The 23,190-nt window shown below is 42.1% G+C and overlaps 1 protein-coding gene across 1 annotated transcript in view; it reads right to left on the reverse strand.

Moving 5' to 3' along the window:
- crocc2 (ciliary rootlet coiled-coil, rootletin family member 2) overlaps positions 1–23,190 on the reverse strand; it is a 50,737-nt gene that overhangs the window by 13,798 nt on the left and 13,749 nt on the right. The window contains exons 8-26 of the mRNA XM_063891215.1: positions 22,789–22,895; positions 22,124–22,330; positions 20,477–20,573; positions 20,207–20,296; positions 19,433–19,567; positions 18,851–19,038; positions 18,065–18,247; positions 17,508–17,652; positions 17,264–17,410; positions 15,495–15,725; positions 13,883–14,076; positions 13,003–13,130; positions 12,493–12,662; positions 12,226–12,405; positions 10,325–10,459; positions 10,067–10,210; positions 5,201–5,439; positions 4,951–5,110; positions 4,696–4,863 (exon numbers count right to left, since the gene is read on the reverse strand). Coding sequence (XP_063747285.1) covers positions 4,696–4,863; positions 4,951–5,110; positions 5,201–5,439; positions 10,067–10,210; positions 10,325–10,459; positions 12,226–12,405; positions 12,493–12,662; positions 13,003–13,130; positions 13,883–14,076; positions 15,495–15,725; positions 17,264–17,410; positions 17,508–17,652; positions 18,065–18,247; positions 18,851–19,038; positions 19,433–19,567; positions 20,207–20,296; positions 20,477–20,573; positions 22,124–22,330; positions 22,789–22,895 — 3,048 coding nt within the window. The remainder of the gene's footprint in view (positions 1–4,695; positions 4,864–4,950; positions 5,111–5,200; positions 5,440–10,066; positions 10,211–10,324; positions 10,460–12,225; positions 12,406–12,492; positions 12,663–13,002; positions 13,131–13,882; positions 14,077–15,494; positions 15,726–17,263; positions 17,411–17,507; positions 17,653–18,064; positions 18,248–18,850; positions 19,039–19,432; positions 19,568–20,206; positions 20,297–20,476; positions 20,574–22,123; positions 22,331–22,788; positions 22,896–23,190) is intronic.

Raw genomic sequence — 23,190 nt, forward strand, 5'->3', positions numbered from 1 at the left:
TTGCGCTCCCGAAGAGAAATATTCTACCGCACAGCTTTCCACCAATCAGATGACCAGAAAGACGGGCATTCGTGGCACTTGTTCTGGCTGGCTTTAGCCTGTGCGAGTGGGGTGCGCAACTATACGTGTCGTTTGGTCAACATTTTCGTGTTTTTTTCACCCCTTTATTCCAATTTCGGATATTTCAGTCACAGTGAAAAGCGGGTACATTTCCGGGGACAGGTTACTGAAAACGGGGACTGTCGGACGTCTGGTCACCCTACTGTAGGAGGGACTTAGAGTTGTTGTATATACATATAATGTCTCTGTTCTAGTGGTAAACACTGAGAAGTGTTTCAGAGATAATGCTGGATGTGGTTTGGAACATCATATGACGTTTAATCACGGCAGCGTTTAGCTGAGTTTCTCCCGGTAGAAACTTCTCTTCAGACCGAGAGCTGTGCTCCAAAGGGGCGTGGCCAGCTTCAGTTCATTTGCATGAAATGGAAAGTCACAGAATCAGCACTTTCGAAAACGGGGCTGAAACAGAGGGATAACGGACATGCTAAAATGCATGATCTGTTTGGTATTTTGAGCAAAACAGGTCAGAGACATGCTTTTTAAAAATATATTTGAGACCTATAATATATGCCATAAGAGACTGTTAAGTTTTACTTTGTGATGCGCCCTTACTTCATGTAATATGGTACGTAATATGTGACGTCACCACACGGCGCACGTAAGTTCTGTGTTCAATCACCTGTGATGGTCCGTGCGTGAGACACGAGGGATGTAGTTGAAACTACAGTGTTGATATTCCTAAAATAAATATGCCTGGATGAAGGCTAAAGAGAGAAGGAATGACTCTTTGCTTAATCTCCACTAACGTGAGTGAAGGAAGACTGTGCCTCCATGCTCAACAGGTTATGGGCCCAGGGAAAGTTGGATTTAAGATAGTTTTTTCGGAAGAAGTTTAACGCGAAGTATTACACGGAACTTCTACAAACTATATGGACCAACATGGAGTTAAGTGAAGAAGTGTCGGAAGAAGTTAAACGCGAAAGCTAACGAGCTAGCTTAAACAGAGTATAGCAAGGCAAGCTAATCGGCCACGCTTGTAAAATGGCAAGCAGAGCAACGGGAGTTTCGGCACTACAGCTCGTGTTTGATGGATCCGAAGATATGACCTTTGGGAAACAAGATTCCTAGGCTGCCTACATATCCTGAACAACGTTACATTCATCGACTTTAAAAGGAGACTACGTGTATATGAAGAGGTGGAGAAAATGAAAACGACAGAAACTACAGATAATGTGATGAAGACTAATACGTGTCACGGCCGAGGTCACACCAAAATGCCCGCTAGCAGAAAAGAGGATGCTAACATGACATGTTACAAGTGTGGAATGAGAGGGCACAAGGCAAGAACATGTTACAGAAAAGTGTGGTGTGGTTACTGTAAAAATAATACACACCACGAGTCACTGTGCAAGAAAAAGGGGGACAAGATGGTGTCAGAAAAGTGTCAGAGCAACAAAACAGTGACCATCTCTTCAAGGCAAAGCACACAAAGCATGATTACCAAGGACGGTAGCAGGTTTGACATCCACGAGTAAAGAGTATGTTGACTGAAAAGTTCAAAATGAAAGACTTTGGAAAGATGAAACATTTCCTAGGGATAGATTTTTGCCTAACAGAAGGTGAAGTTAAAATGACTCAGAAGAAATACATAGGCAAAATACTAGAACGATTTGAAATGCAGGATTGCAAGCCCAGAGAGACCCCATGTGAGTCAAAACTTGACTACACAGAAATGCTGAAAAAATGAAAGAGCCAAGAAAGTACAGAGGCAGTGGGAAGTTTAATTTACTTGTCCACGTGCACTAGACCAGATTTAAGTTTTGTGGTCAGCAGACTTTCTCAGCACTTTGCTGAACCTACAGAGGAACACTGGAGCACAGTTAAACATGTGTTCAGATATCTCAAAGGCACAGCAGAACAGGAGTTATGCTTCAAGAGAAATGACACAGAGGTACTAGGTCTAAGAGTGTATATGGATGCTGGCATCAGATGCATCAGACAGACGTAGTATGACAGGATATTGTGTCAGCCTGAGAGAAGGAAGCTCTCTGATCTCATGGAAAACAAAGAAACAACCAACAGTGGCACTATCTACCTGTGAGGCAGAATACGTGTCCTTAGCGTCAGCTATACAGGAATGTATCTATTTAGATCAGCTACTTAGAGGTATAGACAAATATCAGTATGCACATACTGAGGTGTATGAGGATAATCAAGGCACTATAGCCCTAGCCAAAAACCCAGTAAACAGGCAAAGGTGCAAGCACATTGATATCAACTTCATAAGGGAAACTGTAAATAGTGGAAAAGTAACTCTAAAGTACTGCCCTACTGAGCAAATGATTGCTGATGTGATGACCAAGCCAGCTACCAAGCTAAAGCTAAAGAGGTTTGCTCAGAATATGTTTGGCACTTAAAAGTGCAAAGTGTGTTATGTGTTGTTAAGGTAAAACAGAAGCCTTATTTTGTATTGTTTTCAAGTACCCCATTGTGTAAAGGGCGAGTGGGGGTGTTAAGTTTTACTTTGTGATGCGCCCTTACTCCATGTATTATGGTACGTAATATGTGACGTCACCACACGGCGCACGTAAGTTCTGTCTGTTCAATCACCTGTGATGATCCGTGCGTGAGACACGAGGGATGTAGTTGAAATTACAGTGTTGATATTCCTAAAATAAATATGCCTGGATGAAGGCTAAAGAGAGAAGGAATGACCATAGACTCTATATATACAGTCTATGGGAATGACTCTTTGCTTAATCTCCACTAACGTGAGTGAAGGAAGACTGTGCCTCCATGCTCAACAGAGACCATAATAGTAAGTATTGTATAAGTCACCATTTTATTTATTTAGGCTATCACGTGGTATATGTCGACATTGTATTTTTAGCAGGGAGAATAAGGTGCAATTGAAGTCCCTGTTTTGTGGTGGGTTTTATTAAAGATTGTTTGCAGTAGCTACTGTGGTGAACAGGCTGAACATGGTTGGAACTGCAGTGAGATGTTGAACAACACTGAAGGGTAATTATGAACGAACATGCCCTCAGTGATATCTAGTGAGAAACACTTCACTGTGTAAATAAAAGGGACATGGTTTCTGTAAAGGTCTAATGTGCTTTAAGTTGACAACGTGTCAAGTTCCCGATAAGGCTTCTAAACAGTTTCATCATGTTAAGAGGGATAAGATTCATTGTTGAGGCCCAAACTAAAACAACAACATACTTGTAATGTTTATGCTTTTATAGCAGAGCTTCTCAATGAAGCTCAGATGTTTGATTTTTCAAAGTCTGATGTTTAGATATCTGTTGTATTTACTTTGAAAAAAGGTACATGAACTTATGAGGGGCCGTTAGGGACATTATTCAGAAATACCATTCACAAACACATGTGAAACACTCACACACAACTGAAACCAAAACCCTTTACAAACATATGTAAAAATCTCTCATAAACACATATGAAACGCTGTCACACACATAAAAAATAAAACATAATTCACATATACATGTGAAACGCACTCACACACACACACACACACACACACACACACACACGAAATGCAACTTCAGTATGTTGTGTTTTCAGTTGAAACGGAAGGCGTTTTAAAAAACAGTGAAGAACCGCGAAAACAATATGTTTCGTCTGTCCGTTTGCTTGTTCCATCATGTCTGCTCAGCAGCCTGCACAAAGCTTAACGGAGGCAGCAGCGTTGTTAAATAATACAGCTTCCCTTAGGAGAGAGAGGGACTGTGCACCCAGATATCAACCACAACGCTGCTTTGGCACATGGCCGTTGCCCGCCGTTGCCCGCCGCGGGACGGGAAGAGGGACGATAGCTGACCGTCCAGGGTGTCCCCACTTGCAGTTCCAACAGTCGGTTGTGGCCACGTTCGATAGCGTTTTAATAGTCTCCGCTGAGGCCAGGATATTATTTAACAACGCTGCTGCCTCCGTTAAGCTTTGTGCAGGCTGCTGAGCAGACATGATGGAACAAGCAAACGGACAGACGAAACATAATGTTTTCGCGGTTCTTCGCTGTTTTTTTAAAACGCCTTCCTGAAATCGCTCTCACACAACATGAAATCCCTCTCACACAACATACTCAAATCGCATTTCGTGTGTGTGTATGTTTCACATGTACATGTGAATAACTGGATTTCTTATGTGTGTATGAGAGCGTTTCATATTTGTTTATGAGAGATTTTTACATATGTTTGTAAATGATTTTGGTTTCAGTTGTGTGTGTGAGTGTTACACATGTGTATGTAAACGTTATTTCTGAATAATGTCCCTAACTGCCCCCTCATATGAACCAGACTTCAAGTTCATCATACTAATGTCATAATTTGCTTACACCCCCCCCCAAGAAGGGGTTATGGGACTAAAATATATATTTTAGAGAATTTGTCGACCTTTCCCGTACATTAACTTGTGTAGTATCAAACATAGTAACATTATATATATTTTTCAATTCTGATAAAAATTGAATAACCTAATAAACCGCAGTTCAAATATATTTAAAACTTAAGCTAACCCATTTTTTTGGTCACATTCTGTCTTTGCATAAATATGGCAGGTATTCAAAGGTGGAATGTGTGCTCCAGCATGTTGTTAACAGACCTGAAGGCCTTCTACCTCATTCAGCGCTGCTTCTCTGCCAGCCTCACACTCCAGCACTTTCTGCCTTAGAGAGAAAGCCTCGCTCCGAGCCTCCTCCTCCTCCTGCTCCTCCTGACTCATTAGGGCCTGCAGCTCTCGCAGCTCCTGTTTCTGACGGCTGTCCTCGCATTTAAGGACTTTAACCTGCTCATGGTAACAAAGCACAAGGTACTTGAAGGTAATGCTTTCATTAAAATAAGTCAGATGGAAAGCAGTTCAATAATCTTTCACCTGTCTGCGCAGCTCCTGCAGGTCTCGGCGTGCTCGCAGGCGGGACTTCTCCAGCTCCCTCAGACTGCTCCGTAGAGTGGTTAACTCTTGGTGCATGGAACTCCGACATTCCTCTGAGACAGACACTTTCTGATCCCTCTCCTCCAAAGCTCGTCTCAAGCTAGTCAAGAGATTTTTAAAGTTAACGAGACAAAATATCCATTCCTGATGAACAAATTCAGAAACAAAGTGTTCCATGTGACAGCCATACCTGTTGTTGTCACTCTCTGCTCTCTTGATGAAAGCTCTCAGCTCCTGGTTAGAGGCTTGTATAGCCTCTTTCTCTCTGGTCTCGTCTCCCATGAGCCTTCTCAGGTCCAGAGCATCTCTCCGTTGCTTGTCCCGTTCCTGTGCACACTCCTGGAGCTGTCTGTGAGCCTCAATCAGCTCAGTCTGTGCTTTAATAAGTGCATCCTCTCCCTCCTGCAGCTGCCAGCGAAGGGTCTCCAACTTCATGTACAGATCATGGAGAACGGTAAGGCATGAAATGTCAATAAGGATAAATGAGTAGGTCTTAATGGGTAGAGAGTACACCTCTTATTATCTCTTTAAGTTACATTGCTCCTGTGGGAATTTTCCACAGTATTCAATGCATTGGATGTCTAATATGTGTCTTATATATGTAATATGTAATGTAAAGCGCTAAAATAAATTCATTCATTCATTATTATTATTATTATTATTTAATAATAATAATAATAATAATAATAATAATAATATTATTATTATTATTATTATTATTATTATTATTATTTAATAATAATAATAATAATAATAATAATAATAATATTATTATTATTATTATTATTATTATTATTATTATTATTATTATATAAGTGTTAATCAGAGTGTGTGTATCAGTCTGTCCATACCTTATACTTCTAATTAACCTAATGTTTGGTGGACAGGCATGACTGTATGGTCAAGGACCTCTCCTGGTTGCAGTGAATTCATTTGAAAATCTTTTTAAACTACTAAATACCTTCTCTGACAGCTGATTCCTCACTCCTCCTTTCCAGCTGCTTCAGTAGCAGAAGGCATGTCCTGTGTAGGCTAAAAACAATCCTTATCTAATCTGGGGATGGACACATTTTGCCATTCACAGAGAAGTTTGAACTCATTTTAAACTGGAGATTAATTCCATTCCTGATATGAAGGAACCACTACAGTTAGGCTCAGTATGAGATGAATAAAACCCCAATGAGGTATCTTTGTTGCCATCTTGACTTTAAAGGAGTCAGGGGGAATAATAAGGATATTCTTCTTTGTTTAGGAGGGAAGGAGACACACTTGGCAGAGGTCAGTGGTGTATGCAATTTTTATTAGATATTATTTTGACTATGTGATAACTTGATACGTTTTAAATACTGATAATCATGGTTTACCAAGGACTTAATTATAACTTTAAGAAAGAAAAAAGTCTTAAACAGCTTTAATAACTGTCTGTTTTCAACATTGTTCAATAACCCCACACAATAAAGTATTATTCTCTAAAATCTTTAAGTTACATCAAAAGCTTAAGCACATGTATGTATTATCTGATTTTGGATCAGATAATACATAAGAGGTCCATTGTTTGTAACTTCAACATCTCCTATTCTACTCAAAAGACACCGTATGACCTATATTCTGTTTAAGGCAATATGTTGTGAAGAGCGAGAGGAATAGGGAGGACACAGCTTATCAGGGCATGGATCAGAGCCAGCAGGCCTGCAGCCATGTGCTGTCTTTCCCTGTCTCCTTACTGCGGCTCGCAGCATGAAAAATCCACAGAGAGCAACATGATAAACAGCAGCCCCCCTGGGAGGGGTGGGAGAGGAGGAGGGAGAGGGAGGATGAGGAGCAGGATGAGGAGTGTTATGTTCAGAGGCCACACAAGATGGTTCTTTCTCATAAACTCTAATGTGAGAAAAAACAAACCAGTGCTGATCTTGCCAATTATACTTTATTTTATCTTGTTTTTTGGGGGGGAGGCAGAGGAAAAGGGCAGGGAATATGAGGGCAGCAGTGTTGTGTTAAGTGGATGGAAGAGGGGGACCTGGAGTCCCATTGGAGCCAGCTCTAGCTGCTGCAAGGGAGAAAATAAACAATCCCCCATCGGCTTATTTACACAAGGGGTTAACTCAAACTTGATTTCATATTGTGGTATAAAGAAACGTATCCCCCACCCTCTTGCTCTCTGGTCTGCCCTCTCCTCCCGTTCTTTTCATGCTCAGTAGCTCTGTCACATACATGTACTCTCACTCCTGCTTTGTCACCTTCTGACATGAGAATCGAGAGATGGGATAGGGAAAATAATCAAACAAGAAAAATAGCAGACGGGGCGGCCAAATATGACAGTGTCGCTGAGGCTTGACTTGATATATGGGAGGGGAGTGCTGTCCAAACCTCAAAACACTGCAGCTCTGGCTCCACACAACCTCATTCACAATACTTTGACAAGACTAAGGAGACAGAGTGAAGACAAGATGATCCTCAGTTTTGCTTTTTCATTGAAACCAAAATGTCCCACACAGATAAACAATCCCCTTTTCCAGGGAAAACAGGCTTTTAAATCAAGGCCTGGTGAGGCCCTCATAACCCTGCAGTTACATCTTAATGAGGTGACTGTGAGCTTGTTATTTTACTAAAACGCCCAGCGACCCTGTGGCAACAATCCTGACCTGAGGCAACCCCAAGAGATGAGATTTACAGCTCTCATTTGGCTCAGGGAGGTACAGTGGGGCAAAAAAGTATTTAGTCAGCCACCAATTGTGCAAGTTCTCCCATTTAAAAAGATGAGAGAGGCCTGTAATTTTTATCATAGGTATACCTCAACTATGAGAGACAGAATGAGAAAACAAAATCCAGGAAATCACATTGTAGGATTTTTAAAGAATTTATTTCAAATGATTGTGGAAAATAAGTATTTGGTCAATAACAAAAGTTCATCTCAATACTTTGTTATATACCCTTTGTTGGCAATGACAGAGGTCAAACGTTTTCTGTAAGTCTTCACAAGGTTTTCACACACTGTTGCTGGTATTTTGGCCCATTCCTCCATGCAGATCTCCTCTAAAGCAGTGATGTTTTGGGGCTGTCGCTGGGCAACACGGACTTTCAACTCCCTCCAAAGATTTTCTATGGGGTTGAGATCTGGAGACTGGCTAGGCCACTCCAGGACCTTGAAATGCTTCTTACGAAGCCACTCCTTTGTTGCCCTGGCGGTGTGTTTGGGATCATTGTCATGCTGAAAGACCCAGCCACGCTTCATCTTCAGTGCCCTTGCTGATGGAAGGATGTTTTCACTCAAAATCTCACGATACATGGCCCCATTCATTCTTTCCTTTACACGGATCAGTCGTCCTGGTCCCTTTGCAGAAAAACAGCCCCAAAGCATGATGTTTCCACCCCCATGCTTCACAGTAGGTATGGTGTTCTTTGGATGCAACTCTGCATTCTTTCTCCTCCAAACACAACGAGTTGAGTTTTTACCAAAAAGTTCGATTTTGGTTTCATCTGACCATATGACATTCTCCCAATCCTCTTCTGGATCATCCAAATGCCCTCTAGCAAACTTCAGACGGGCCTGGACATGTACTGGCTTAAGCAGGGGGACACGTCTGGAACTGCAGGATTTAAGTCCCTGGCGGCGTAGTGTGTTACTGATGGTAGCCTCTGTTACTTTGGTCCCAGCTCTCTGCAGGTCATTCACTAGGTCCCCCCGTGTGGTTCTGGGATTTTTGCTCACCGTTCTTGTGATCATTTTGACCCCACGGGGTGAGATCTTGCGTGGAGCCCCAGATCGAGGGAGATTAGCAGTGGTCTTGTATGTCTTCCATTTTCTAATAATTGCTCCCACAGTTGATTTCTTCACACCAAGCTGCTTACCTATTGCAGATTCAGTTTTCCCAGCCTGGTGCAGGTCTACAATTTTGTCTCTGGTCTCCTTTGACAGCTCTTTGGTCTTGGCCATAGTGGAGTTTGGAGTATGACTGTTTGAGGTTGTGGACAGGTGTCTTTTATACTGATAACAAGTTCAAAAAGGTGCCATTAATACAGGTAATGAGTGGAGGACAGAGGAGCCTCTTAAAGAAGAAGTTACAGGTCTGTGAGAGCCAGAAATCTTGCTTGTTTGTAGGTGACCAAATACTTATTTTACAGAGGAATTTACCAATTAATTCATGAAAAATCCTACAATGTGATTTCCTGGATTTGTTTTCCTCATTCTGTCTCTCATAGTTGAGGTATACCTATGATAAAACTTACAGGCCTCTCTCATCTTTTTAAATGGGAGAACTTGCACAATTGGTGGCTGACTAAATACTTTTTTGCCCCACTGTATGTCACTGGGCCAAAGCACAAAGTCTTTAATTGCTCTTTTATGTATATATTAAGGTCAATGGAACTACATTTTCCTCCAGTGCGCTTGACAGGAAAAGGACGCAGTGAGTGAGCGTGTGCTGAGCGGGGTCTTAAGACCGGACACCAGCTCTCCTTGTGTGATTTGGCCCTACACTCTGCACCTGATGGCACGGCTAGTAAAGCTCCTTGGCAATGGCCAATGTCAACAGCACCCTATGGTAAAAGGCTCTCGCTCACACTGGTACTAATTGGTGCAAACTCCCCTCATGCTAAGAGCAGATCCATGGTATCCCATCCTATGCCAAGCCAAACAAGCCTTTCATCTCCCATCCGTTTCTGCAATCCTGCATTACAAACCACCTCTGGTGACATACAAACTACATATAATATGATTTGTTTATTAAATCACTGTTTTTATCAAAAATCCTACCATCCACTTGCAGGGTAACTTTGGTCATTTTAATCTTCAAACTTGTTTTTGGTCCAGTGTTGAGAATGCATGCACAAACAGGCTGTAGGTATTCTACACTGGCAATGTACATCCACTCAAAGTACTTGCTTTGCAACTTACAGGCTGAAATTGTAAGAGTATGACCTGATAACATAAAGGAAAAGATCCTACACGGAAATAAAACATTTGTCTTACATTTAGATTTTCCCTAATATTGTGTATAATTGAGTGTAGTTTAAGAAGCAGAATATTGTATGGTCATGTTTAAAGAAAGGGGCTCACCTCCTGCTGTGTATGTTCTCTCAGCTGGTATAACTCTTTGACCTGCTCAATGAGACTCTTCTTAGCATTTTCATGGGCGTTCAAAGACTCCTCAAATTGAGACCTCAAATCATGCAGCTCAGACTGGAGGACAGCCGTAGCATTCTGGAACACAAATCGCTCGGTATGTGAACGACGAGAAAAGAACAGGTGAATGTGACAGTGCCATATATAATATTTATTCCTTATATATACCTTACAATAAGCCTATATGTATACCTTATCCTGCTCATGTTTGCTGCGTGCCTCCCTCTGCATGCACTCCAGCTCCATGCATGCTGTGGCTAGCTCCTGCTGCAGGGCTGCTAGCTGCTCTGTCAGGACGGCCTTTTCTGCCTCCTTCTGGGACAAAACCTGGTAACAACAAACTGTGGGGTCAGGGCCTTTTTATTTATACCTCTTAATGTGTGTCTATGTGTCTATATATACAGTATGTATGTATGTACTGTATATATATATATATATACAGTGGGGAGAACAAGTATTTGATACACTGCCGATTTTGCAGGTTTTCCCACTTACAAAGCATGTAGAGGTCTGTAATTTTTATCATAGGTACACTTGAACTGTGAGAGACAGAATCTAAAACAAAAATCCAGAAAATCACATTTTATGATTTTTAAATAATTAATTTGCATTTTATTGCATGACACAAGTATTTGATCACCTACCAACCAGTAAGAATTCCGGCTCTCACAGACCTGTTAGTGTTTCTTTAAGAAGCCCTCCTGTTCTCCACTCATTACCTGTATTAACTGCACCTGTTTGAACTCGTTACCTGTATAAAAGAGACCTGTCCACACACTCAATCAAACAGACTCCAACCTCTCCACAATGGCCAAGACCAGAGAGCTGTGTGAGGACATCAGGGATAAAATTGTAGACCTGCACAAGGCTGGGCTGGGCTACAGGACAATAGGCAAGCAGCTTGGTGAGAAGGCAACAACTGTTGGCGCAATTATCAGAAAATGGAAGAAGTTCAAGATGACGGTCTGGGGCTCCATGCAAGATCTCACCTCGTGGGGCATCAATGATCATGAGGAAGGGATCAGCCCAGAACTACACGGCAGGTCCTGGTCAATGACCTGAAGAGAGCTGGGACCACAGTCTCAAAGAAAACCATTAGTAACACACCACGCCGTCATGGATTAAAATCCTGCAGCGCACGCAAGGTCCCCCTGCTCAAGCCAGCGCATGTCCTGGCCTGTCTGAAGTTTGCCTACTAAACTCTAAACTCCACTCGCCGTGTTTGGAGGAAGAAGAAGGATGAGTACAACCCCAAGAACACCATCCCAACCGTGAAGCATGGAGGTGGAAACATCATTCTTTGGGGATGCTTTTCTGCAAAGGGGACAGGACGACGGCACCGTATTGAGGGGAGGGTGGATGGGGCCATGTATCGCGATATCTTGGACAACAACCTCCTTCCATCAGTAAGAGCATTGAAGATGGGTCTTGGCTGGGTCTTCCAGCATGACAACGACCCAAAACACACAGCCAGGGCAACTAAGGAGTGGCTCCATAAGAAGCATCTCAAGGTCCTGGAGTGGCCTAGCCAGTCTCCAGACCTGAACCCAATAGAACATCTTTGGAGGGAGCTGAAAGTCCGTATTGCCCAGCGACAGCCCCGAAATCTGTATGGAGGAGTGGGCCAAAAGCCCTGTTGCAGTGTGTGCAAACCTGGTCAAGAACTACAGGAAACGTCTGATCTCTGTAATTCTAAACAAAGGTTTCTGTACCAAATATTAAGTTCAGTTTTTCTGATGTATCAAATACTTGTGTCATGCAATAAAATGCAAATTCATTATTTAGAAATCACACAATGTGATTTTCTGGATTTTTGTTTTAGATTCCGTCTCTCACAGTACCTATGATACAAATTACAGACTTCTGTATATAAGTGGGTGTACAGGTGTGAATGTATGTATGTATACATACTGTATGTATATATTTTTATTATTGGGGACGGTGAAAGCGGCATTTCGTACTCCCTGTTCGTATCACACACAGAGAAATTGGTAACAAAGTTGACTTTGATTCTCTAGCACTTGACCTATCTTAAAATACATTTCATAGGTTCATAACAATCCAGAGAGACCTCTGAAGACCACCTTACAGACCTCTTGCTTCTCACTCTCAGCCTGCAGGAGGCTTTGGTTGAAGTCATGCTGCTGCCTGGCCACTTCCTCCTGCACCTGCTGCAGCTCCTTCTGGCTGAGGGCTCGCTGCTCCTCACACTGTCTGCGCAGCTTCTCCTCAGCCTGCTCCCTCTCAACTGTCAGCTCTGCATACTGTTGCTCCTGTCAACCACACACTTCTGATTAGTTGGCTAGAGCATATGGCTCACATTGTAATAAGCACGCACAGCTTTTCATGTCTGACTGAACCTTAATCTTGCGTTCAGCTTCAAGCTGCTCTCTGTGAATTTGCTCTTTGTGGCTCAGGGTCAGCAGGGTCTTCCTTTTCACTTGGGCCAGCTTCTCCTCCAGTTCACTCTGCGCTTTTACAGCTTGTTCAACCCGTTGTTCACCATCTTCGCGCATCTGAGCAGCATCACCTAGACAGATGTATCCGATCAGGATCAAAATCCCACTCAATTATTAGATGGATTCACTCAGGATCAGCAAGATTTCATTTACAGTTTTATTTATAGAGGATACTCATCCATGTCTTTATGTGGAACATGCTAGCTTAACACGACTTATCCGTTCCATGTGTGTTTGTGCGGAGTGGTGGGGCCCTGGTCAGCTGAGAAAGCAGCCCGAGTGATCCCAAAGCCCAGCTGTTGCAGAGCTCACAGATGAAATATGGATCTCTAGTGGGCTGTTGGAAAGGCTTCATGGCCAGGGGGGTTGGCACGGAGGATAGTGGGGTCTCTGAGGGAGGGGGCTACTCACGCGTCAAGGCCTCATTAGCCAGGAGTAAGCTACGCCTCTCCCCCTCTTTCCTGGTGCACTCAGCCTCCAGAGAGGAGGCAAGCTCCTGGCTCTGGAACAGAGCTGTCTCCAGGGATTCCTTCTCAGCTCTGGAACACAGGGGGAAAGGGATTTGAGTGCTGAAGAAAACTGCTTTGAACCACTAGATGTAGATCATAAAATTCAATGATCCATCATGACCATAGTTTCCAAATAAAAGCATGTTACTTAAAGACTGTTGTTACACGTGACTTCCTGTGATTTAGAAGGCACATTTGACCCAGAAGTAAAAAAAAACAAAAAACTAAAGGGACAGTTCCATTTTTTAAAGAGGACTGTATGAGGTACTTATACATAGTCAGTGTTTCACCTACTGTACAGTATATTACCGTTATCACTCCCCAGTGTGGAGAAACAGACAAGGAATGATAACAAGGTAAGCTGTGGACAGGGCAGCAGCAAATGTTTTTTTGGACACCTCGGAAAGCCATATACTGTAGATAACACACTGATCAGGGACACACACCTCACCAAAAACGTGCTTGAGAAAATGAGGCATTTCTTAAAACGTGCAGTTTGTCTGGACACACTGTGACACGCACATTGGATTGTTTATGATGCTTTTGAGGAGATTTACTGACTTACATACATTCCTTTAAGTCCTAACCATAACCATAACGGATGCATGCCTTACCCCAACCATGACCCTGACCTTAACCAATAAACACGGAAACTATTTTTCTGTAGCTTGTGCTGAAGGCAACAGCAGAAGAAAAAAAAACATTTTTTTAATCCGAAAAGAGTCCCAAACATTTTAGAGGTCAGACCACACAAACAAACACACAAACGCAAACACACAGACCTAAGTGCAACCATCTCCTGTGCAATACCACAGGCCTTTCGGTCAGCAGAGTTGAGCCTGACGTCCAGAGCCGCCCTGTCCTTGGCCAGCTCCTCCCTGTCATGGCTAGCTCTCTTCTGGGCTGCGGTCTGTGACTGCAGCTCCTTCCTGCACGCACACAGCTCCTCACACACATCCTGCATCCGCCTGTTGACCTGGAGACACACAAACAACAACAAAAAACGTTAAAACTATTTGTATTCTTTCTGCTGCAAGCTGACAATATAAAGACTCCACATGAATTATTGTATGCATTAAAACTGGAGTATATTCACTTCATATACCTTTTTGTCATAACGGTGGAACAATTTTTCATAAGTGGGAGTATGAGCAGCACATGGAACACAGTTAGATTGACCCAACCTCTAAATGCAATGCAGCCACATTTTCTGCTCTAACATTGAACTCTATATACCCCTCTTATTGCTTATGAGGCACAAATTAAACAAACTTTAGGCCATTCATGACAGTGTACAGGAACTGCGGGGCCATAACATGCATCGCCCCAAGCAAAACAAAAATGATTAGTGATATGATTTTTATTCAGTTAACACTTAAATCACTATGACACACCACAGGACCTATATCTAGCAAGAAGAAAGAAAAAAAGATTGAACTGGGAAAATGTTTATTCAAAGAAAAACTAGTAAGCCTACATAGTAGTACATTTCCAGGTAAAACAATCTGGGATATTCTCAGAGATGAAAGTGGAAAATGTAACACCACAAAAACACAGAAACCATTACACAAGTATTGATCATACATTTGGGACAGGATATCCTCAGAGAATATTGCAGTGTTTAATATATAATGTAAACTGTTAGATCTCAAAATTGTATTTCTCTGATATACTGTGCCTCTAAAACTCCATTATAATGTAGTTAATAATCGGCCCCTTCAGCTTCTAATACTTCATTGCAACAAATGATTTGAGAATCATCAATCACTGTATTTTGATTTCCAACCAAACTCATCCTGACTAAATATTAGCACATGATGGATTTGAGCCTCTCCTTAGGTAAATATTACAGTGGATAAGAAGACTATGGTATGGAAATGGTTTTACACTCAGCTGATTTATTTTTACAGATAAACTCTCTTAAAATGTTTGCATGGAATTTGTCAAATTGTTAAGGTTTGTTATATTCTAGCCGAGATCAGCGTGAACACACCAGTATCACATTCAGAACAGATAACAAAACAGGAGAGGATTCTTTTCATTCTTTAGGGAAATCTGGATCTGCTGAGGGAAGGATGGGAATACTTTAGGTGTTAATTTATCACTAACCCCCACAGGATATTAAGTGTCTATCTATTTATCTTTTCCAGTTCATTTGCTCATGAAGATCCCTTGCTTGTTATGTCCCAAGTTACTCATAAAACACAGAGTGGGGCTAAAACTGCTCTCCATATCCCATTTGTAACAAAAGGCCTAAGCAGATGTGTCCAGCTCATCCAATACATTTTATGTGACAGCAAGCTCCATTAACCTGCTGAAAGCTATTAATAACGTCAGCATAGCTCTCCCAGGTGGGGGGAGTTGGGAGGATGGAGGCTGCAGTGTGTCTCTGACCTGTGAGTGCTGCTCCTGGGCCTGAGCGTTCTCCTTCTGCTGCAGGCTCAGCTCTGCTTCCAGCTTCTGGCAGAGATCCTGCATGTGGCTGTGGGAGCTCTCCAGGGCTTGTTTCTCAGCGAGCAGATTTATCATCGCCTGCTGCACCCGTGCCGTCTCCTCCCTCGCTGCAGCTCGCTCCGTATCAGCTTCCCTTCTGCGTTCACCAAGCTGCCTCTTCTCACCTTCTGTCTGGAAGGTAAACTACACATTTTTCACTTCTGTTCGTTTAACTCTGCCCTTCCATCAATGTAACAGGGCAACTGCATAGCTTTCAGTGAAATATAATATGTACTCAAGTACTGTACTAAAGGCATGTACAAGTAAGTACAAGTACTTACAATTTGAGTTACTTGCACTTAAGTAGTTCAATTTCATACAGCCTTATACTGTTTTAGATTTTGAATGTTTGTGATAAACTGAAGGACAAGGTGTTCCTTTGTGTGGAGAAAATTTTCCAACTTCTGAAGCATACAAACTCTTTAAAAGGCTCTTTGATCAGATAGAAAATGCATTGTCTCAAAGCTGGAATTACGGTGATTTTTCGAGCTCATGAAAAGTGATGGTCTTATAGAATACGATGCAGTAGGATAAAATGCCCAGCTGTATAACAAAGAGACATTTAATCATCTACAGCTGTAAAAAGCAACACACATGAATGCAGCAGTTACAGTATGAGTTAAAAAAAATGTCATACATAATGGTAAAACACTGACAAGGACATTAAAGTTTTACTTTAAGTACTTTAAGTTCATTTAGCTGATAATATTTAAATATTTATAGTGTAGCAGAGTGTTTCCACTGAAAGGACCTGAATACATCCCTCACCACCAGACTTAGAATTTCATCATTTTAGGGGCAAAGCCATTTGGCCTTTTGTGTCACAAATGATTTAGGGCACAAAGGCTCCTTGCCAGGGCACAAAGGCCATTTAGGGGAAAATGTGGATTTGGAGCTTACAAATAAACAACTTAAGTTTCTGATAATAAAAACACATGAATGACATGGAAAGCAAATCACTTTTTTACTACACTGCGCATTGAATAGAGTAGCTTTTCATTCAATGTGTGCGGCAAAACATAAATCACAAGTGGAGCAAAGCGCTCGCAGCCCCACTGAAACGTCATCTCATAAGTCAGAGCTGATGACTGTAAGTGTGTGTGCGAAAAGTGTAGTTATGAAGAGGAGACGAGAGGGCTTAGAGTACATCACGTCCAGCAGTGGCTCAGTCAGTAGGTTCTTCTTCACCAGTGGTGAATAACACAAATAGAAAATGAAAGCAGTTGACCATCTACTGGAGCTTTGGTGAGCAGAAGTATAGTTTATGTTGATGTCTGTGTTAGCCTTTAGGCTATCCATCTGCTGGATCGATTGCTATTGTAACCACGGTGACGAGTGTCTGTGTTTTCCTACAGTCTGATGTTTTCATGCTGAGGCATCACGGTTGTTGTTATTGTTAAGTTTTGCTTTGTGATAGCGCTCTTTACTCCATGTATTAAGGTCCAAGAAGCCTATATATAAATATCTAAGTTGTCCGTGCCCCACCAGTTTGGTACATATAAAAAACGCCACTGGGTGAGGAGAAGGGAGGTTCCTAGAGAGAGAGAGACAGGGGAATGCTACGAGAGAGCTAACGATATATGTGTGTGCGAGTGATAATTAAAGTGAAGGCCATGGCCGTCATTGCCTCCGTGAAATTCATACCCTGCTCACCACTGAAGGCTACTGACCTGCAGCAGAATGCGATTGAGTTCCACCTTGTCCTTGGCTAACCCCTCACTCAGGGCAGCCATTTTGGCCAGAGAATCTTTAACGGCAGCCTCCTGATTCTGATGTTTGATGAGTGCTAACTCATGTGCAGCACTCTGGGACTCCATCTGCGGAGTGAATCATAAATATTAGAAGGATTTATGACCCTCAGGGAGAATCAAGTAATACAGATAAGGCTACCTGGTGCAGAACAAAGCAGTGTACCTTGCTGAGAGCCAGAGCCAGGCTGGCCTTATCATCCTCTAACACCTCCTTCTGCAGGGTCATTTGACTCAGAGCCTCCTTCACTGTCACCATCTCCCTGCGTACCTCTGAGAGTTTCCCTTCCAGCTGCTCCACACTCCTCTCGCTGTAACACATACATGTGTCTTTCACATTGTTTCCTTGTGTCGAACACACACACAGGCCGATTATTTATATAAACAATATCCCTTAACAGCATACATCTCTACTTTGAAAGATGGAGAAATGTTGGAGCCAAAGGCCAGAACACTGAGGGAGTTTTTGCTGTATCGCATGTCCTTCTCCAATTCTCAGCTAATCACATTTTTTTTAAGCAAAAGAGCCTTTCCCTCTCGCATGAGTTCAGTAATGCAATGTAAATCCTTTACATTTTCATCCAAATGTCATCTGGGTGCAATGCTGGTCAGAAAATGACATTTTGTTAATGATCTGAAATGTAAACAAAGGAGCCTGAAAACAATAGCGGATGACGCGGAAGCGTGTTGTGTAACTGTCGTTCTCCCCCGCCCGTGCTGTACCCTCTTTGGGCCTCCGTGCGCTTGCATGCCAGCTGCATCCCCAGATCCTCCCTCTGCTGCCTCAGGAGGTCCTGCTGTCTCTGGAGCTCCAGCATTGAGCCTCGCAGTACCTCCAGCTCGGCATGCTGGGAGTCCACCTCCTGCTGCAGCCCAGAGAGCAGCTTCTCCAGGCTGCACTTCTCACTATGACACAGAGGTCGAGAGGAAGGGACAAAGAGAGACAAAGAGAATGTGGAGATCAGTTGTTGCACAATGAGAATCTTCCTAATAATAACACTTGATAACACACTTTAGTAACATTTTTGATTATGTCTTACATGAAAAGCACTTCTCACACGTTGTAGGATACACACAGGGTTTAAGACAGTACTAATATCACCTGGTAAGGGTAATTTGATTTGCGCAACGGTAAATGCTGAATCTGCCAATGCCTTTTACATGTGTACGCATTTTTTGTTTGTAAACGTACAGAAGTACCCAGATTAGATTGGATCTTATTTTGTAATCCAATAACGTAACTAATTACGTAAATCTAAATGCCATCTATAACTGTACACATTTCAAAGTAATCTGACTCAACCCTGAAAATAGTGTATATTTTCTACCTAAAACACTTAGAACAAAGCAATGTTGTCATAATCATTATTGCATTTGTATTTTTCAAAAACAGCCTTTTAGCCAAAAAACATTCAAAGAAAATATAAACGGAGTAAACAGCTGAGCAAGTTGTTTTTATCAGTCTTAAAGCTGCATCACGTTCAAGATAAGTGCATGATCATGGTGTACCTGGAGAGGAGCTCAAGTGAGCAGCGGTATCTGTTGCTGTCTCTCAGGCTCTCCTCCAGAGCCGTTTTAACCTCCTGATTTTCCCTCCTCACTTCCTGGACCTTCTGCTCCAGCTCTGTCCTCATAGCGTCTTTCTTCTGCAGAGTTTCAACCTGCTCCAGAGCCGCTTCCAGACGCCCACGCAAGTCCTGTGGTGTGTATGTGGGTGCATTGTGTAAGTAAAAAAAGTGGTAACTATATACTATATATGTATTACACACTATCTCTCGAACATTGTTGCTTCACACATTTTTCTCTTTTTATCTAATAAAATTAATATGTATCTACTCATTACAAGTCATGACTTTGGTTAGCAGTTCAACCACAGAATGAAAAGGTATAAGAATATGGTATTTTACAAGAAAAAAGGGTCAAATTAAGGAAAAGTGTGTGAAAAAAAAAGATTTTGATATTACTGTATTTTCTTTAATCATGTTATGACCCTCAGATTTAATATTAGTTTCTACTCTGAGGATTGAAGCCATTGTAAGAACGCTTCTACAATAAAGAGGGAACAGTCAATAGCAGCTGCTTTTGTTGGACCTGTGTCTGGTTCTGGTGCTTGGAGAGAGCGCCCTGCACAGCTATCAGGGTAGTGTTCCTCACAGGAGAGTGGACATGAAGAGGAGAGGAGGACACATTCTCAGATCCACTGCCATCACCCTCCCCACCAAACACCTGGGTATGACAGAAATATTTAAGGAGAACCTGAAAACATTAGTCCGCTGGTTAGCTGACCTCACGCATGAGCTGAGAATCTGTGACGTTGGGTGTTCTACAGTACTGCAATACTTCCTGGTATAAGTGTTTTGTCCACCGCTTAAAGCCAAAACTCCTTCACCAGTTAAAAATCTTCAACGTTTTGACAAACTCTATGAATCAGTCTACCATAACCACATGAGACCTATCCTGGTTAAAAAAAGGTTTAATGAAGGCAGGCTAACAACATTATCTCCAACCCCAACCGTACCGTGAACAGCGAATATCAACTGTTACCATCAAATGATAGATACAGGGTCTCATGATTTAATGAGGTCAGAATGGAGCACTCTTTTTTGCGCCAGTCAATCCTCAAATTAAAAACATAGTTACATCTCAGATCTAATTTACTAAGAGAGTCTTGAGCATGTGTCTCTACAGTGATGTTGTGTCAGATGTTGTTCACTTGTACCATGACTTAAATATCTTGAAGTCATGACATATATTTGATGTTTCAAATGTAGCTGCTGTGATGCAAGAAAAATGTCAGAATCGATCTGATGATAAAGTATTATCTTAGCGTATCGTAGCTTTCTCAGCATGTTGGTTTGCTCTGACCTGGTGAACACGACATAACATCTTCTGGTGGGCTTGGGTCTCTGTGTAGAGGAGCTCCATCTCTGCTTTATCCTCTGTTCTCCTCGTCTCCTGAGCAGGAAACCATTAGGGTCAGATAAGCAGCACAGAGATAACAAGCCTGACATTTCCCAGACGGCAGCCCTCTAGACAAGGAAGTTATGGAGTTTATCAAGCCTTAGGGTCCAGACTACAGCCAATTTAACCATCCTTCTATCTACCACCTCCCAGGCATGTTTTCCAAGGACTCACCATCCTGTCCAGACTGATCTGCACGGTTTTCAGGCTGGAGTCCTTCTCACTGTTCTGGCTGCGGAGGTGCTTCACGGTGTCTGTCAGCACCAAGATTCTGTACAAATCAGAATTATAAATAACTTTATATTTACCTTTCATTCAAGATGCAGCCCAAAGTGCCTTACAGAGCTGGACAAGATATATAAAAACAATAATAATGAGCAAAAATCTAGAGTAAAAAGAAGTTATAAAAACAAAACAGAAAGAGTTAGATCACAAAACCATAAAACATAAAACATGAACAGTTAAATGACACCAAATGAAAAGCTACATTAAAAAGATAGTTCTTTAATTTACTTCTGTGTGCTGTTCTAAGATCCTAGGTAAATCTAAATGGACATGTAGTAGTATTAGAGAATTAAATCCCAATCACACACATGACACACACACACACACACACACACACACACACACACACACACACACACACACACACACACACACACACACACACACACACACAGAATCAAGAGTGGCATGTACTCCTCCTCTAGCAGACATCAACACTATCATATTCTCTGCATAGATTCATGGGATTAACAATGACTTCTGATAAGATCAAACACAGCACAGATTCTGAATACAGAGGCGCTGACATTCCTGCAGTCCTTCGGACTGAAGTGCAAAAGACGGGCCCTAAAAAAAGCTTGATTTTAATGATTAAAGCCTTCGAATGTTCTGGGGTTCTATGTAGGGGATGACATTTGGCTTTCATTTCAATCGAAGATAGAAATCTTATTTAGCAATTTATCAGAATGATTACCCTGTAGATAATCCTACAGCCAGAATGTATGTTTCTGACTATGATCCTGTTTTTCTTCTTGATAGTTCTAGTCAGAAAACCAATCAAAAGACTGTCGGAAAATATTGTATGTGTAAGGTTTGTGTTGTCTGTCCCAAGTTCTGGTTCCCGGGCTGACTTCTAACGGTCTTACAGGGTTATTTAAGATTTTTGGTTGTGTGGGGTTCGTATCAGTGTGTTACCTACAGTAGAATTAAAGCAGCTGTTGACAAGAAAGTAGCTAAACTGATTTTTCCCACCCAAAAATATATTTAGATCTTTTTTATACCCCCTTATCTTTCTGTCATAGAGCGCTTTCTCACAGGGAATTGAATGCATTTTGGTGAGCCATAACCTTCCCTACAAAAATGAAATAACCTGTCAATGCAACTTTAATGTCTGTAAATTACTGTTTTCATCAAAGAAGTCTGGAGGCTTTGCAGAGAAAACATAGATAAGGCTCCAAAATATAACACATAGTTAACCTGTTTTTTTCTTTAGGTGGCTAAATATGTTTTGCTGCTTCCTCCCGGACACGTTCATTGCTTAGCTTCCGGGAGGCATGACGACTGTCATCAACTTTAGGTTATATAATGACTATGGACTGTCCCACTGCAAACATTCAGAGCGATAATTACTTTAATAAGTGAAAATTATGTCCCTAATTCATGGTGAAGAATAATTAAGAGATTAAGTGATTCAATGAATGTATCATTTAATCAAGTATCCAGCAGCCCGTATACCAAATGCAGCTCGAGAAAAAATAAATCAGTAAGGAAAGTCTTACTAATAAACAGCTCATATTGTTCAGGATATGAATTTACTTGGAGTTAAGTTGGACTTTCTCGGTATCCCAGCGACCCTGAAGCTGCATGGCCTCTTTCAGCTTGTCCTTCAACTGGCTCTCCAGAGCTGACACCTCCAAACCACTAGAGGTGCTCTCCTGATTTACTCTGGCCTCTATGCTCATGCAGGCCACATGTAGATGCTGGCTGGCAGCACCACACTCCCTGCGCATATCAGACAGGGTCCTGTTGAACAGATAAATGTCCATCAAGATTAACAGAATGTATCTTTCATTACATATGACGTACACAGCGGTTTAACTGTGGCATCAGGGCTCACTTTGAAAAGTATTCGGTTTAAATTACAGTACTGTACAGCTGTCTGTGAGCTGAGCAATCATTATTAAAGTAAATTACTCTTCTGTAGTGCTTACAGAGCTTCAACATGATAGACTCCATGTCTTATAGGGCTCAAGCTTTGTCCTAATGAATGATTTCAACAGTGAGGCTAGACACCTTAAGCCCTGTGTCCCCCCAGTGAGGAAACAATGAGGGCATGGGGACTGACGACCCTGTTGACCTGTTCCACTTTGATCTCTGGCTAAGAGAGATGGATTCTGGTTGCAGCCGTGAGTGCGAGACACCAGAGAGGTGGGGGTTCTTGTGGAGTAGCTGGAGGGATTCTGGCAGAGCGCCACGCTCACCTGTCAGTGAAAGTCCTTAGCTGGGTGAAAGTGCTCCGCAGGGAAGCAGCCTGGCGCCACAGTGCTCTGACACGAGCCTGTTCACGACTCAGCCGGGAGGCGCACGTCTGCAGAGAGTAGGAGACAGGGGGGAGACAAAGGAGGGTGGGTGGTAAGGGCTGATAATAAGAAATGAAGGCACCTATCTTTTTGTTGTGATCCCAAACAGATGCAATAGTGGAACTCCTCACACTGCCACAAATACATGTATTTCCCTGAATCAACAGATGTAGCCCCTTCACAGCACAACTCAAGATTGTTTGCACAAAATGTTCCTCCCCCTCAGCAGTTGGAAGGTTTTTACAGGAAACAACAACTCAACAATCATAGCTATGAGATGAACAAGAAATGAGACTGAATTGA

The sequence above is a fragment of the Eleginops maclovinus genome, chromosome 9 (genome assembly GCF_036324505.1).
Source record: "Eleginops maclovinus isolate JMC-PN-2008 ecotype Puerto Natales chromosome 9, JC_Emac_rtc_rv5, whole genome shotgun sequence".
NCBI lineage: Eukaryota > Metazoa > Chordata > Actinopteri > Perciformes > Eleginopidae > Eleginops > Eleginops maclovinus.